Source organism: Fukomys damarensis, unplaced genomic scaffold (assembly GCF_012274545.1).
Source record: "Fukomys damarensis isolate Sample0158 unplaced genomic scaffold, DMR_v1.0_HiC HiC_scaffold_33, whole genome shotgun sequence".
In the NCBI taxonomy this organism is placed as follows: Eukaryota; Metazoa; Chordata; class Mammalia; order Rodentia; family Bathyergidae; genus Fukomys; species Fukomys damarensis.
The window spans coordinates 55,443,575-55,458,647 of record NW_022900945.1 but is presented as its reverse complement, the minus strand read 5'-3'; the positions used below and the strand labels follow the sequence as shown (position 1 = coordinate 55,458,647).

At 36.2% G+C, this 15,073-nt stretch overlaps 1 protein-coding gene across 2 annotated transcripts in view; it reads right to left on the bottom strand.

Annotated features, from left to right (window-relative positions):
• The window catches only part of Ash1l (ASH1 like histone lysine methyltransferase), a 138,558-nt gene that overhangs the window by 79,484 nt on the left and 44,001 nt on the right, over positions 1 to 15,073 (bottom strand). For both annotated transcript variants that reach the window (XM_010643852.3, XM_010643851.3), the window contains exon 3: positions 11,295 to 11,396. In XM_010643852.3, the coding sequence (XP_010642154.1) occupies positions 11,295 to 11,396 (102 nt within the window). The remainder of the gene's footprint in view (positions 1 to 11,294; positions 11,397 to 15,073) is intronic.

The window sequence follows — 15,073 nt, the reverse complement described above, 5'->3', positions numbered from 1 at the left end:
AAAAAAAAAAAAAAAAAAAAAAAAAAAAAAAAAAAAGGTAAGACAGGAAAATTGCAAGTTCCAGGCCAGGCTGGACAATTTAGCAAGACCCTATCTCAAAATAAAAAATAAACAAGCTGGGGATGTACCTCAATGGGAAGAGTACTCACCTATCATGTACAATGTTCTCCCCCTGCCACTCTCTCTCAGATCTTTGAAAATGTTGTCTTTGCCTGGAACAATCTTTCCCTACAAATTCTGCTTAAACATTATTCATTATTCAGTTTATAGTGAGGATATTACTTCCTTAAGGAGAACTTTCCTGAAGAGAATGGTTCCATTTCCCTAAGCTAGGACCCATATTAAGAACTACCATAACAATTCTTTTCTAGCATCAATCACACTTTTTTTTTTTTTTTTGAGACAGGGTTTTCACGTTGCTACTTTCTCTTTCTGCTGTCCTTAACCCCATACTCCTTTGTATTACTGAACTATATAAATGTACCAAAATATTCATCTGGAAATCTGAGTTGTTTTCAGTTTGGGGACACAAATAATAAAACTCTTATGAATATTTATAATGCTATTTTTTCTATTTAATACTTAGGAATGGAATCACTAGGTCCAGTAAAGCACATTTAATTGAGAAAGTCTACCAAAGTAGTTGAACTGTTTTATAGTCATATCAGCAATGAATGAAATTTAAAGATACTACAAATCCTTACCAAGACTTGGTAAAACTAGTCCTCTTAATTTAATTTCAGACATTCTAATAGTCATGAAGTCATGCCTCTTAATAGATTCCCCCCTTTTGGTTTGTACAAACAGGGTCTTGGTACAGCTAAACCTGGCCTCAAACTCTAGATGCTTCTGTCCCAGCCTCCTAAGTGCTAGGATTATAGTCATACACCACCATATCGTCTTTATTTTGCTTTGATTTTTGGTGATACTGGGGATTGAATCCAGAGGCTTATGTAGGCGAGCATTCTACCACGGAGCTGCTACTTCAAACCTTATAAAATTTTATTTTGGTGTAGAGTCTAAGTTGCCCAGGCTGGGCTCAAACTTGCAATCCTATCTTTAGCCTCCCAGATTGCTAAAATTACAGGCATATGCCATCATGACAGGCTTATATTATCTTATTATAGAAATTCTGTACGTATTTTATTAGATTTACTTTTTTTTTGGTACCAGGGATCCAACTTGAGACCTTGCACTTACAAGGCAGGCGGTGGAACCACTGAGCCAAATCCCGGCAGTACTGGATTTACTCTTTTTTTTTTAATTAGCGTTTTTTTTTTCCTTCTGGTACCGGGGATCAAACTCAGGTCCTTGAGCTTTCAAGGCAGGTGGCAGAACCACTGAGCTAAATCCCCAGCCCTAGATTTATTCTTAAAGAATTTCATGGCTTTTAATTATAAGTGTTATTTATTTACAAAAATTGTTACTAAGTGTTCACAGTTCAAATACAATGATTTCTATATATTCACCTTAAAACAACACAGAAACCATATTGTTAAATGCATTCATTAAGCCCAACAGCATTTAGGAGATTTTTCCTTTCCTAAGACAAGGCCTTGCTATATTCAGTGCTTTAAAATTTATAAGAGCTGAGTGTGGTGAAGAGCTGGGCATGTCTGTAATCTCTGGGAGTGCTCTGGGAGGTTGAGACAGTAGTATTACACATTTGAGCCTAGCTTAGGCATTTTGGCAACATGAGAAGATACCGAGTCTTCAAATAAAAAATAAAGGGTTGGCTGGGGATGTAGTTCAGGCTCTGGATTCAATGAGAAAAGAGAAAAAGAAAAGAAAGGAGAAAATGACTAAGACTAATGGCATAAACAACAGAAAAAGAAAAAAATGGCATTAAAAAATATGTAGGATTACTGGATTTCTTTGTAGTTGTTTCTACTGGTTAATGTTAAGAATCTCCACCCCATTCCTGACCTGTTTTTGCTTTTTTAATTAAGAGAGGGTCTTGCTATGTATTCAGGATGGCCTTAAATTCACTATATAGTCCAAGCTAGCCTCAATTTTGGTAATCCTCCTGCTTTAATCTGCAGAGTACTAGGATTATTAGGCATGTATCAAACCTGGCTAAGATTTTTCTCTTTAAACTGGTTTTCAGCCTGTATGGTGGCCATGCTTGTAATTGCAGTACTTGGGAGGCTGAGACAGGACTGCCCCGAGTTTGAGGCCAGCTTGAACTACATAGCAAGATCCTACCTCAAAAACCAAAACCAAACCAACCAACCAAACAAACAAAAACAAACTAGTTTTCTGAAATCTGATAACGGTGCCCTTTAACTGGTGTGTGTGTGTGAGAGTGTGTGTGTGTGTACTGTTTATCTGGTGTGAAATTTATAGAAGCTTCAAGAATCTAGGTTACAGCTGGGCATGGGTATACACCTATAATCCTAGCACTTGAGAGGCTGTGGCAAGAGGATCATGGACAGTTCAAGAACAGCCTGGGTTACCCAGCAAGTTCAAGAACAGCTTGAACTGACTAGCGAGATCCTGTCTCAAAAGACTAAAATTGTGCTAGGGATTTAGCTCAGTGGTTGCCACTGCCTACCTCGCAAGCTAAAGGGCCCTGATCCCTGGTACAAAACAAAACAAAACAAAACTACAATCTATAGGTTACGGCTTTGATTAACTGTGGAAAAATTACAAAAACGTTATTACTTCAATTTTTTTTTGACTCATAGATCTCTTCTACTTAATTTTTTTGGTGCTGGGGATGGAACTCACGGCTTCTGCTGCATGACAGGCATTTATACCACTTAGCTGCATCCCTATCCCTGCAGTTCTGTTCTTATAGGAGTCTGATTGCATGCTTATAAACCCTATTGATATTGTACCATAGGCTACAAAAGTTTTTTCCCTTTTGGTTAGTTTTTTTTTTTGCCCCTGTACATTTGACTTTGTTTGGATAGCTTTTATTAGCATTTCTTCAAGTTCAGTGAGCTTTCCTTATGTAGCATCTACTATCCCATTCAGTAAAATTTCACTTCTGATACTGCATTTTCCACATGTCACATGACTTTAAAATATTTAGTATTTTACATTTCTCTCCATATTCATGTTTTCCTTTCAATTTTCAAAGGCAGCTCTTTTAATATTCTTGTTCTGCTTATTCTACCATGTTATTTCTGTGGTATTTTTTACTGATGGATTTTTCTTCTGGAGTTATATTTTCTTGCTCTTTGCAAGGTCTATTAATTTGTTATTGGATGCTGGACTATGTAATGCTTTACTAATAAATATTTGAATTTTGTGGTCCTTGTACTTTTTAGAATTACTATTATTGTTTGGTTTCTTTGAGATGGAGCTTCACTATGTAGTTCATGCTAGTCATGAACTCACTATGTAGCCCAGATTGGTCTTGAATTTGTGGCAATCCTCCTGCCTCAGCATCCCTAGTGCTGGGATTACAGGTATATGCCACTATGTTGTTATACTTTTTAAAATGTTAAATTAAGAAATGGAGTCCTTGTGTAGCATTGGTAAATATAAAATAGAACAACACTGTGGAAAAAATTATGGCAGTGCCTAAAAATATTAAAAATTAGAATTACCATAAAACATAGTAATTATACTTCTTGGTATATACATCAAAGATTTAATATTTGTATACAATATTCATAGCAGAACATTGCAATAATAATCCAAAAGTAGAAGTAGCCCAAGCATCTACCTGTATATGAATGAATAAAAATATGACATACACATATAATGGAATATCAGTGTTAAAAAGGAAGGCAATTTTTTGTGCAGGAGGGGTCCTGGTACTCAGGATTAACTCAAGGCCTCTCCTATATCCCAAGCCCATTTTTTATTTTGAGACAGGCTTTAAGTCACCCTGGCTGGGTCTGGGCTTATGGATCCTGCCTGAGCCTCCCAAGTTGTCGGGATTACAACAGGCATGTACAACCACACTTGGGTTTTTTCTGTGGGCTTTTTGGAGACAAAGATCTTGCTAGGTAAGCTGGGCTTAAACTGTAGTTGCTCACGCTGGCCAGGAACCCAAGGTTTTCCTGCCTTAGCCTCCAGAGCACAGCTTGGATTATCATGTTCAGTTAAAAAGGCAACTGACATACTACAAAATGGATGAAACTGGATGATACTGAGCTCAGTTAAATAAGCAAGTCACAATAAGGCAAATACTGTATGACTCCATTTATATAATATACTATAGAGAAAGAATAGAATGATGCTTGCTAGGGGTAGTGGGGGAAAGGGCCTAACTTGATATTAAATGAATAGTTTCAGATTTGCAAGATGAAGTTAGATTTATACAACAAGGAGAATGCACTTAACATTGGTGAACTAAAAGAAATGGTTAAGACCATAAACCATGTATTTTGCCATAATTAAAAAAAATTTTGGTTAATGTTAGTTTTAAGAGTCAGGTTAACTGTAGAACAGTCTGACCCCCTGCATCCTGTTTTGAATCTTTACTAGGGTACCTCAAGTATAGCTGTCACTCCAGGGATACCTTAGCCCTGTTTTACCCAGTCTTCATAATTACTTCAAGAATTCTAGGGCCGAGGATTTGCCTCAGTGGTTAGGCTGCCTGCCTCGCAGGCAAAAGGGCCCAAATCTGATCCCCGACACCAAAAAAAAACAAAAAAAAAGGAATTCTAAAGTTGATACTCAGAATTCACGTTGTTTTGCCATGTATAAATTTTCGGAAGTTTTCATTTCACAATTTCTTGTTTATTCATGGTATATCTTTTTGTAGTTTTCACTTTTGAGCAAGTAGGGCCTACTACCAAACAAAGATTTAAGATTACTTATCAAATTCACCTAAACATCCGTGCAATCTTCTTTTTATTCTTTTATTTTTTGGTACCAGGAATCGAACTCACATCCTTGCACTTGTGAGGCAGGCAGTGGCACCCTGACCTAAATCCCCAGCCCTTCTTTTTATTCTTTACCACTGTATCCTGGATCCCTATGAATTTCATATAAATTTACTAATCTTTATTAGTCTTCAAAGTCAACAGAAGCGTGAATTTATAGATGACAAAGCTATGGTCTGAATAGTTCATAGTATAATTTGCACAATATTGCTAAAACTGAGTCAATCAGACCCAAGTCAAAACTGTATGGCATTTCTGCCTGCCTTGTAAATACAAGGTTCCAAGTTTGATCCCCAGTGCCAAAAAAAAAAACAAACCTGTATGGCATTCAAATTATGTCAACACTCTCTTCTCACTTAGAACCTTTAGCTACAGCACATGTATAATCTCGTTTAAGCCTTAATTCCAAATTTATGGAAGGCATTTGTGATTAACCTTAATATGGTTCCCTGAAAATAACAGTTGCTCAATAATGTATTATAAAAGAAAAAAAAATAATGTATTATAAAAGGACTACATGCATCATCAGTGTAACAATATTTGCAATTGGCTAAAGAAAGATGAAATGGTTCTATGAAGCTGGGTGCAGTGGTGCATGCTGGTAATCCTAGCACTCTAGGGAGACTGAGGCAGGAGGGTCCTGAGTTTGAGGCCAACCTGGGCTACTGTGTTTGAAAAAAGTTCTATGATTATCTATCTTTTTTTTTTCTTTCTTTCTTGAGACAGGGTCTTGCCTTCCAAGTGCTGGGATTATAGGCATGCGCCATCATGCCCTGCAACTTCTGTGACAGAAGCAAGCATTAAAAAAGATCATATGAATAGATTCATTTCATCTACATGTCAAGACTTAAAAAGACCGGCCAGGCATGGCGGCTCATACCTGTAATCCCAGCATTTGGGAGGCTGAGGCCGGAGGATCGACGTGAGTTCAAGACCAGCCTGGGCTACATAGTGAGTTCCAGGTCAGTCTCAACTACACAGTGAGACCCTGTCCCCAAAAAAATCAAAAAGATCAAAAAAACAAAAAAAGACTTAAAAATACCTAACGTGGTACTTAATACCACTGGAAAAAGACTTAGATTTACTCATCAATGATACCACACGTACTTAGCATGCATAACAATGACTGTGGCTATTAGTAAAGTTACACACTCTTAGTATATGATGCTTCTTGGACTAATTTCAACAGAGAAATTAGTTCAAGGATGTGTCATGAGGCATCTTATTAAAAAATGAGAATTACTTTTTGCTTCTACACTGTTTGTAAACCTTAGTTTACTAAATAGATTATGTATTTCTAGAGAATTTTTCATTCTTTTGAATATACCTAGAAGATTAAGAGTGTTCTAGTTATTTGCCTTTAAACTGCAAAATAAAGGCTGTGTTGCTAAAATGTATCAGAAAGATAACAACCAAAACTAAGGATATACTAATCGAAAAAGCTTATGTTTATATTTAATTAAAATTCTCTAGACTAAGCCAGGTGTGGTGGCACACGCCTGTAGTCCCAGTACTCAGGAGGCTGAGGCAGGAGGATTGCTGTGAGTTCGAGACTACCCTGGGCTACATAATGAGTTCCAGGTCAGAATCAACTACTTAGTGAGACCCTGTCTCAAAAATCCAAAAAACAAACAAACAAACAAACAAATAAATAAATATTTAGACTATTTGCATTGGCTCTGCAACCTAATTGGCCCACTATCAATCAATGATGAATTGTAATTATTATTATTTTTTCTGAATCTGACAGAGAACATAAATCTGTAGGGAAGACAGAACATTAATTATTATGAATTTGTGGTTAGGAATCCTTTTTTTTTGGTATCGGGGATTGAACTTGGGACCTTGCACTTGCGAGGCAGGTGGAAACACCACTGAGTTAAATCCCTAGGCTAGGAAGTCTTTTTCCTATTCCTTCCACAACAAAGATAGCTTTACTTCTATTTGCTTTTACTGATAAGTGTCATCTTTGGGGATTCCAGCTTCTTACATGAAAATCTGAAGTGATTTTTCTCTCCCTAAGTCTTAGGCTTTGTCCTTCCCCTTTTATACCTCAATGTGTCCCAGTGAATCAAACAAGGAGATACAAGGGCAATTCTAATACTTCATATCTCTGAATTTATGTTATGAAAAGTTCCCGTTTCCAATTTAGTCATGTAAAAGTTCAGTCATGTTATAAGAAATGTTTTCCCTTTTATTTATATTGGGTTTTAGGTACTAAAATGTTCTGCACAACTAATCTATCACAGGAGAAAAAGAGCTCTAATTTATTCTAGTGCTATCAGTCCTTATCCTCTTCAAGCTGACAAACTGTTCCTTGCTCCACAGCCCGAATCTGTTTTTATTTTGTCAATTACTCATTTTGTTTAAATATTTCACTTCTTAGTGACAGTACTTTTTTACTCTTTAGCATTCCCTTTTGGAGGTGTTTTCTTTTTTTGTTTTGTTTTGTTTTTTGAAACAGGGACTCACTGTGTAGTTGAGACTGACCTGGAACTCACTATGTAGCCCAGGCTGGTCTCGAACTCATAGTGATCCTCCTGCCTCAGCCTCCCGAGTGCTGGTATTACAGGCATGCGCCACCACACCTGGCTTCTTTTTGTTGTTTTTGAGACAGGGTCTCACTATGTAGTTCAGGTTGGCCTTCAACTCACTATGTAGCCCAGGTTAGCCTCAAACTCTTGGCCATACTTCTGCCTCAGCTTCCTCAGTGCTGGGATCATAGGCGTGTGTCACTATGTCCAGCCCCTTTTTAGGTTTCTATAACATGTATTATTTGATTTTTTCATATTTCTATCTCATTTACTAACATCTTTTTTTCCCAGTTACCATACAAATGCTGTTTCGTAGGTCTCTAGCCTATCATCTTCTCATTTTAAACATCTTTCTTGGGCAATCTCATTCATTGCCACCTTCAAGTTTATATACATGAAGCTAAATTTGTATCACTATCACAGATTATCTCTGAAGCTGGAGACCACCACTTCCAATTCTCTACTCAACATCTCTACCCCAACCAGTTACAATTTAAATGGAGTATAAACTCTGAAGTCATTAGCCACTGTCTCTTCCTTCCTCCCTCCCTCCCCCTTCCCTGCTTTTGTTGGTAATGGGTTTGATTTCAACACCCTGCGCACGCTGGCCAAGCATTCTACCAGTAAGCTATACCCTCCAGTGTTTATATGCTATTTTCATCCATTTCTTCTGTCAAACTCCATTGTTCCCACTATGCTGTAGCATTTTGCTAACCGCATTTGTGTCAGATGTATTACTATTCATAATTATTTGCTGCCCTCCCTTCAAAGGTTTACACTTTCCAGCCCCTACTGATAGAACTTTACTTGCTAAGGCACTAAAACAAGAGAAGAGCCAGTGAATTCTATAACATGGCCCTTTTCTCTTGGCACTGATACTGGTCTGTCATCCAGGGGCTTGAGGAAAGACAACATGGAACAGACTCTTGATGGTCATACAGCATGAAAATACAGTTAGTGTCTTCCTGTTTTAAGCCACTGGGACTTGAGGATCATTTCTTAAAACCGTGAATTCTAGATAATTTTCACTGATGTAACACATTAAATTAAATATCTATCTTCCTTATTCAAAAATGCTTCCTAATATCCTAATTTCAATTACAGTAAACTTTTGACTCTTTCAAATGGGAAAGCAAACCTTTATGTGATACAGTCCACTATTACTGCTTTTATAACCTCATTTCTAACCACTACTATCACATATCCTTTTGGCTCCAATGATATAGAATTTTCCAAAAACATTTATTTTATGGTTTTGTGATTTTCTTTGGAGGTGCTGTTGTCACATTTTTTTTGGTACCAGGGATCGAACTCAAGACCTTGCGCTTGCGAGGTAGGTGGCGGAAACACTGGGCTAAATCCCCAGTCCATGTCGTCACATCCTTACCCTTGATGTTGTCCAACTTTGCCTACTGAATTTAATATATAGTAGTATATATATGTGTCACTTCTTTGTGACGTATTCTTAGTTATCCCAAGAAGACAGAGCATATGCATATCATAGCATTTGTATATTACTCTGTTACAAAATTTAGTATGCTGTTTGCAGGTGAGTATGTTTGAATCCCTGAGAGTAATAACCTTATATTATTCATGTTTTGAATCCTAGTGCTCAATACTCATAGTAAATCACAATAAATATCTGATTCAATGAATAAAATGGCCTCATGACTAGAAAAAATATAGGTTTAGATATTCTCTCTTTTGGCTACTAAATTAAAGTATTTTGGTGACTTCACTGATATGCCTGTTATCAAAATCTCATTCTTTGTTCTGGTACCGGTATTTTCATAAAATGCTACATGATAAATCTTTTAGGCTTTTAAGGGCACGTACAACCCCTGTTACGTTTTTTCCATTCATTTATTCATTTAGACAGGGTCTCCCTATGTAGTTCAGGCTGGCCTAGAACACATAGTAGTCCTCCTGCCTCAGCCTCCCCAGTACTGGGATTATAGGTGTATACCACTATGCCCTGTTAGTCTTCCTTTTCTTAAACAGACCTTTAATAATGTAAAAAAAAAAAAAAAAAAAAGCAACTCCTATTTTGAGGGTTAGGGGGAATGTTAGGTTGCAACTGGCCCTGCAACTTGAGTATTTTTAATCCTAGTCCAGGTAGACTATATATAAATCATTAAAATTCATTATTGTTAAAGTCTCCCTAAAACACAGAAACAAAGCAGCAGGAAAGACACAAGCACTGCTGTTTAAATTCCTCTATACCTCTGGCAGTAAAGAGTTTCTGGAATGCTGAAGCTAATCACTAAATGAATCAAATAAATAGTATGTTGAAACAGTCTGACACAGGTCTTGAAGTGATAAAAAAATTAGATATTCTCGGAGCCAGGGATTTAGCTCAGTGGCATTATGTCTGCCTCACAAGAACAAGGTCCTGAGTTCGATCTCCAGTACAAGAAAAAAAAAATTAGACATTTTCACCATAAGTTATGAGTGATCTACTAACCAAAGAGAAAAAAAACTAAGAAATAGTATGTCACATTGTTGAAAAAAATTTTATGACTTTTCACTGTTTAAAGTTCATTATCACTAATGTTCATACTAATCTTTGCAGCCTCACACTCAAAAACTGTTCTTATTCTAGATACACTGGTTCTTTTTATTTTCTTGAAGTCACTGTTCTCTTTACATATATTACTCTTACTGCCTGAAATGAACCTATCACTCTCTCTCTCTCCTGAAACTAATACATTTAAAATTACTTGTTACTCTTTAAGTCTCATTAAAGGCAGAAAAGACAGCAGGAAAAAAGAAAGAAAAAAAAGTATATATTTTTTACCTGTTGAGATAGGGTCACCATACATAGTCCAAGCTGGCCTTGAATTTCTGTTACCCAGACTGGCCTTGAACTTCTAATCCTCCTGCCTTAGCTTCCCAAGTGCTAGGATTATAGGCATGTACCATCACACCTGGCTGGGCTTTTTGGCACTGGGGAATGAACCCAGTACTCCACCACCGAACTACACCTCAGCTCTAAATCTATGGAAAAATTACACAAATATGTTATAGTTTATTAGTCAGTTTTTTGATTGATTGATTGAGGCAGGATCTCACTTTATAGTTCAGGCTACCCTCAAACTCAGTCATCCTCTGGCCTCAACCCCAGGCATGCGCCACGATGACCAGCTTTATATATTCTGAAATATACAAATATGGAAAGAAACTGAAAAGTTCAGGTTAAAATTAAGTTTTAATAGTTTTAAGTTTTAATAATTATTTTGCATATTCTCAGAGATCTGTGATTGTTATTTTGGAAATTATTACTTTACTAAAGAATTTTACACACATCAAAAAAAAATGTATTAAATAGCTTCACAATTCCCAATAATTCACAATTCCCTATTATAAAATATACTCTTTAACCTCAATTTACTGGTTTGTTTGTTTGTTTATTGGTATGGGGATTGAATTCAGGCCCTTGTGCTTGCCCGGCAGGTGGCAGAACCACTGAGCCAAATCCACAGCTCAGTTTACCTTTTTAAAAGAGAACAATACTGTATTGTTTCAGTGTAGACTATCACTGATTCTCACATATGAAATCCTCCCTCACTCCACCTCCCACAGTCCTGGGAAACCTTTGCACTCAACTATATCACTACTCCCATTAACTCTCCCTCCTTCCAAGACAGGGTGGTGAAAGTCATTAAATTGCTTCAACCTCCCAGTGTGATGGGATTACACGTACGTACCATCACACCTGGCTCACCTTTGTTTTCTTTTTTTTACCCCCAGTACCGGGAATCAAACTCAGGACCTTAAGCTTGCTAGGCAGGCATAGCACTACTGAGTTCTCAATATTATATTGTAGTACACTATATTATATTACAATACGCTATTGTAAATCATTACAAGTAATAGGAAACTATCTTGAAAATCTGGTAAAACAAACAGCACTAGCCTGTTGAAGAAGTACTCTCAGATGAAGACCTCTTCCGGGTAGGGCTACAGTTTGTGCTCTCTGATGGTCGCTGGGAAGGTTTATCTGAGGTTGACTGGGAACCTGAAAAGATAAAAATCATAGGGAAATTCATGTCTAACAGTATCAAACCATTCTGTGTCAGAATTGTATATTTTAGTTGCTGCCACTGCCATTCCCTGTAATAATATAACTTGTAAGCTGACAATACGAGGAAAGTAAGTGGAAGACAAACCACACATCTGTCAGATGTTGCTGACAGAATTTCCCAGGTGTCATATAATTGCTCCTGTATATAAAATTCTTTACATACATTAGTGGAGGGAAAACTAGTTTTAGTGGAATAATGAACAATGCATAGAATTTAGTTTTTATGTATCATCGCTATGAAGCATCATTAAAAACATTTAAGAAATAACTACCAATGTTCTAACTAAAGCCATTCCTGATTTTATGATTGTACTAAAATTCATATAAACCCACAAATAAAACTTATTAAAAGGGCTAGGGATTTAGCTCAGTGACACCTGCACCTGCCTGGCAAGCACAAGATCCTGAGTTCAATCCCTGGTACCAAAAAAGAAAAAACAAAACCAACAACAATAACAACAAAACTTATTATAATTAATTAGGAAGTTAATGTGAGATAAGCAATTCCTATGTAAGTGCTTCATTTAATAGAATCACAGAAGAAAAGTAAAGAGTTGGACCTTGAATACACACATTCTATCCAATTTATAAAAATAATTTTCACATTGCTTTTCGTCTATAAAAATTCTGCAAGAACTGAGAAATTTATCCATGGTACAGAATAAATCTTTGAAGTTGTATACATAAGGTTCCTATTACAAACATAAAAGGTCATGAAAATAAACTCAACTTCCTTTCAAAAAGTCTTAATTAATTTTAGCAAAATCACAAAGTGATGTGGCATATTTAGCTATCTCTTGCTCAAGAGAAGATGTATTGCTCAGGAAGATTATTTTCCTGAATAAAATATACTTGTTATGACACTGGTTTCCTTATAATCTAAAAAGCCAACTGTTGAGAATACATAATGAATGTCTACCTTATTTTTACCCAAAACAAAAAAAAAACGAGCAGTACATGAAATATTCACTTTTATCTTTAAAAATTTATGAATAAAAAGTTCTAACATATAACTGGAGGCACAAAAGATAAAACATCTAAACTCAAAGATAAGATTTTACAGATCTGCCTCTAACTCTTTAATGAAGAAGTGATTTAATCACTGAAGGAAAACAGAGATGGAAGAAATGAATAGAGGTAAGTTTCTAATATTTCCTTTTCTTTAAGAGAAATAGTAGACCATAAACTTTCTTTCAATTAAGCAGTACTTTAATCACATCACTGTAAATATTCTTTTAGTAGGCTACTGGCAGCAATGCTCAGGTGAGATGTAAGATTTGCCATTCAAGAGCTATGATAATATACGTTCTTTCTAAAACAGTGATGAATGATGTGAGAACTATTCAAGAAGCAAGACTGTTTATTACTGAATCATAAAAACAGATACAAAGGGATTTTAAAAGTCAACAGTACAATAATTCCCCTTCAAATACGGTTCAGATAGGATCAGATTTCCACTAATTAACTAAATGTAATAAAACACCTAAGAAATAAAAGCCCAGGCATCAATGAAGACTTTAAGTATTAATACTGAAAAATTAATATACAGAATAAATATATATACCCTACTGAGACACACAGCCAAGAAAGAAGACAACAGTGGCCAAGAAGCTTGAGACATTTCTGAACTCTATCACCATTCCTGATGAATGGACGACTGTAGATTAAGAACCAGGGAATAAAGGAGTTTGAGAGCACTTTTTATAGTCTTCTCTCTCAGACATAAACTAACAACATATAAGTATACTTTTATATGTTATTATGTACTAGATATTGCAGGGTGGGGAAAGAGATTATAAAACAGTATTTTAATAGTCTCTGCCCTCAAGGAGCTTATTCAGAGTGTGTATGTCATCATGTATTACATTTCAGGAGGCATCTGTGCCATCCATCCTTGAGCTCTGTCTTCAGTTCCTAGACTATTTGAAAATGTTTCCCAAATTTCTTGGTCATCTTCAAGAAAGTCTTGATGAAGGCTTCAACTATACCTTTGATCATCAGGATATCCTGAGAATCACCCTGCCTGGCCTCACCCACCTCAGGGTAAAAGAGGGTACAGGCACTTTCTTCAAAGCTCCTTCTTTTGGTGGCATCTGGAGCTGCAGAGGAGGCAGTGGGAGGTGGAATGGGGGTCAGATCCCCGGAGATCGTTATTGGCAGCATTGTACAGCAATTCCTGAGAAACTGAAACAATTGAAGAGAGAGATGGCTTAGCTCACTTAGCTTGGGAGCCATTTTTCATTTCCTGAAAGTAATGGAGGCCAGCAGCCTATTCTTAGGATTTAATAAGAGGTCGGAATAAAACGTCATTCAGGAAGGTTTTCACTTTTCATTTCTGAAAGTCTCTTTGAATTCCCTGTTCACACAGGGCAGAGCTGTTAACAGTATTCCATATTTAAAGAGAATAAAGTTATGTCCTTGAGATACAGATCTCTATGGCTTGATCATCATCAGCTTTTGAATCTTTTTCATTTAAAAACATAGTAGTAGGAGTAATAAGAGGATGAGGATACTGAAAAAACATTACCCAATGACGCAAAGTAAACAAGTTTAAGACTAGAAAAACGATGCTGTCAACTATGTACAAGGAGTATCAACCTGTTAGAAATGTACAAAAGTAATGTATGTTAAAATTGTCCTAACAACAGAAATCATATGAAATCTGCAACACTATGTGCAATACTATCAGAAAAATACTGTTTTGTAAGTCTCATTATGCAGCTGAGTGACTAGAGAAGAATAAGGTAATGTCCAGAGAGAACCAGCTTATCTATTTTGACAGAGACCAATATACCTATGCTTACAAATCTAAAATAAAATGAAATGCAGAGTTGAATGTATGTTATAAATTATATGGAGAAGAAAAGCATCCTCCTGGGTTTGATTCCTGGACATGAAATAGCTTATAGGATCAAGGTAAGTAAATGTGCATGAATTAGTAAAGCACTGTATTTTTTTTTTTTTTAATTGGAGACTGGGTCTTGCTATATAGTTCCAGCTGTTCAACTCACTATGTAGCCCAGGCTGGCCTCAAACTCATGGCAATCACAAGGTTGTTCTGAGTACCAAAACAAGATGAAATTAATCTCAAAAATCATTTTACAAAATTTAAAGTGCTTTATAAATTTTAGTTATCATTATATATAAATTTGCTCCCTATATTTATTATGGAACATCTATCTATTTAGTTTTAAGGGAGAGGTTTAATTTGGCTCGTGTGTCTATTTTATTTATTACTGCTGATGGGGATTGAACCTGGGCCTTGTGCAACCTAAGCAGGTACTTTAGCACTGAGATATACCTACCCCAACCTCATCGTGGAATTTTTATACCTTTAATATTTACTTATGTCACCAACATGCTTATGTTAACATTCAATATTAAAATAAAAATTAAAGAGAGACTCATGCCCAACTGGGGAGTTAAAACTAATCTAGAATTTCAACCAATTATCTTAAATATACAGTGAATCCCATTAGGGAGTATTCATATGACAAGTCATGGGTCAGTGCTTATAGAAGAGAAGAAACCTCCTCTGAAATGAATCTCCAATTCACTGACTCTTTACCATAGCTTTTTTCTTCTCCCTTTTTTTTTTTTTTTTTTTTTTT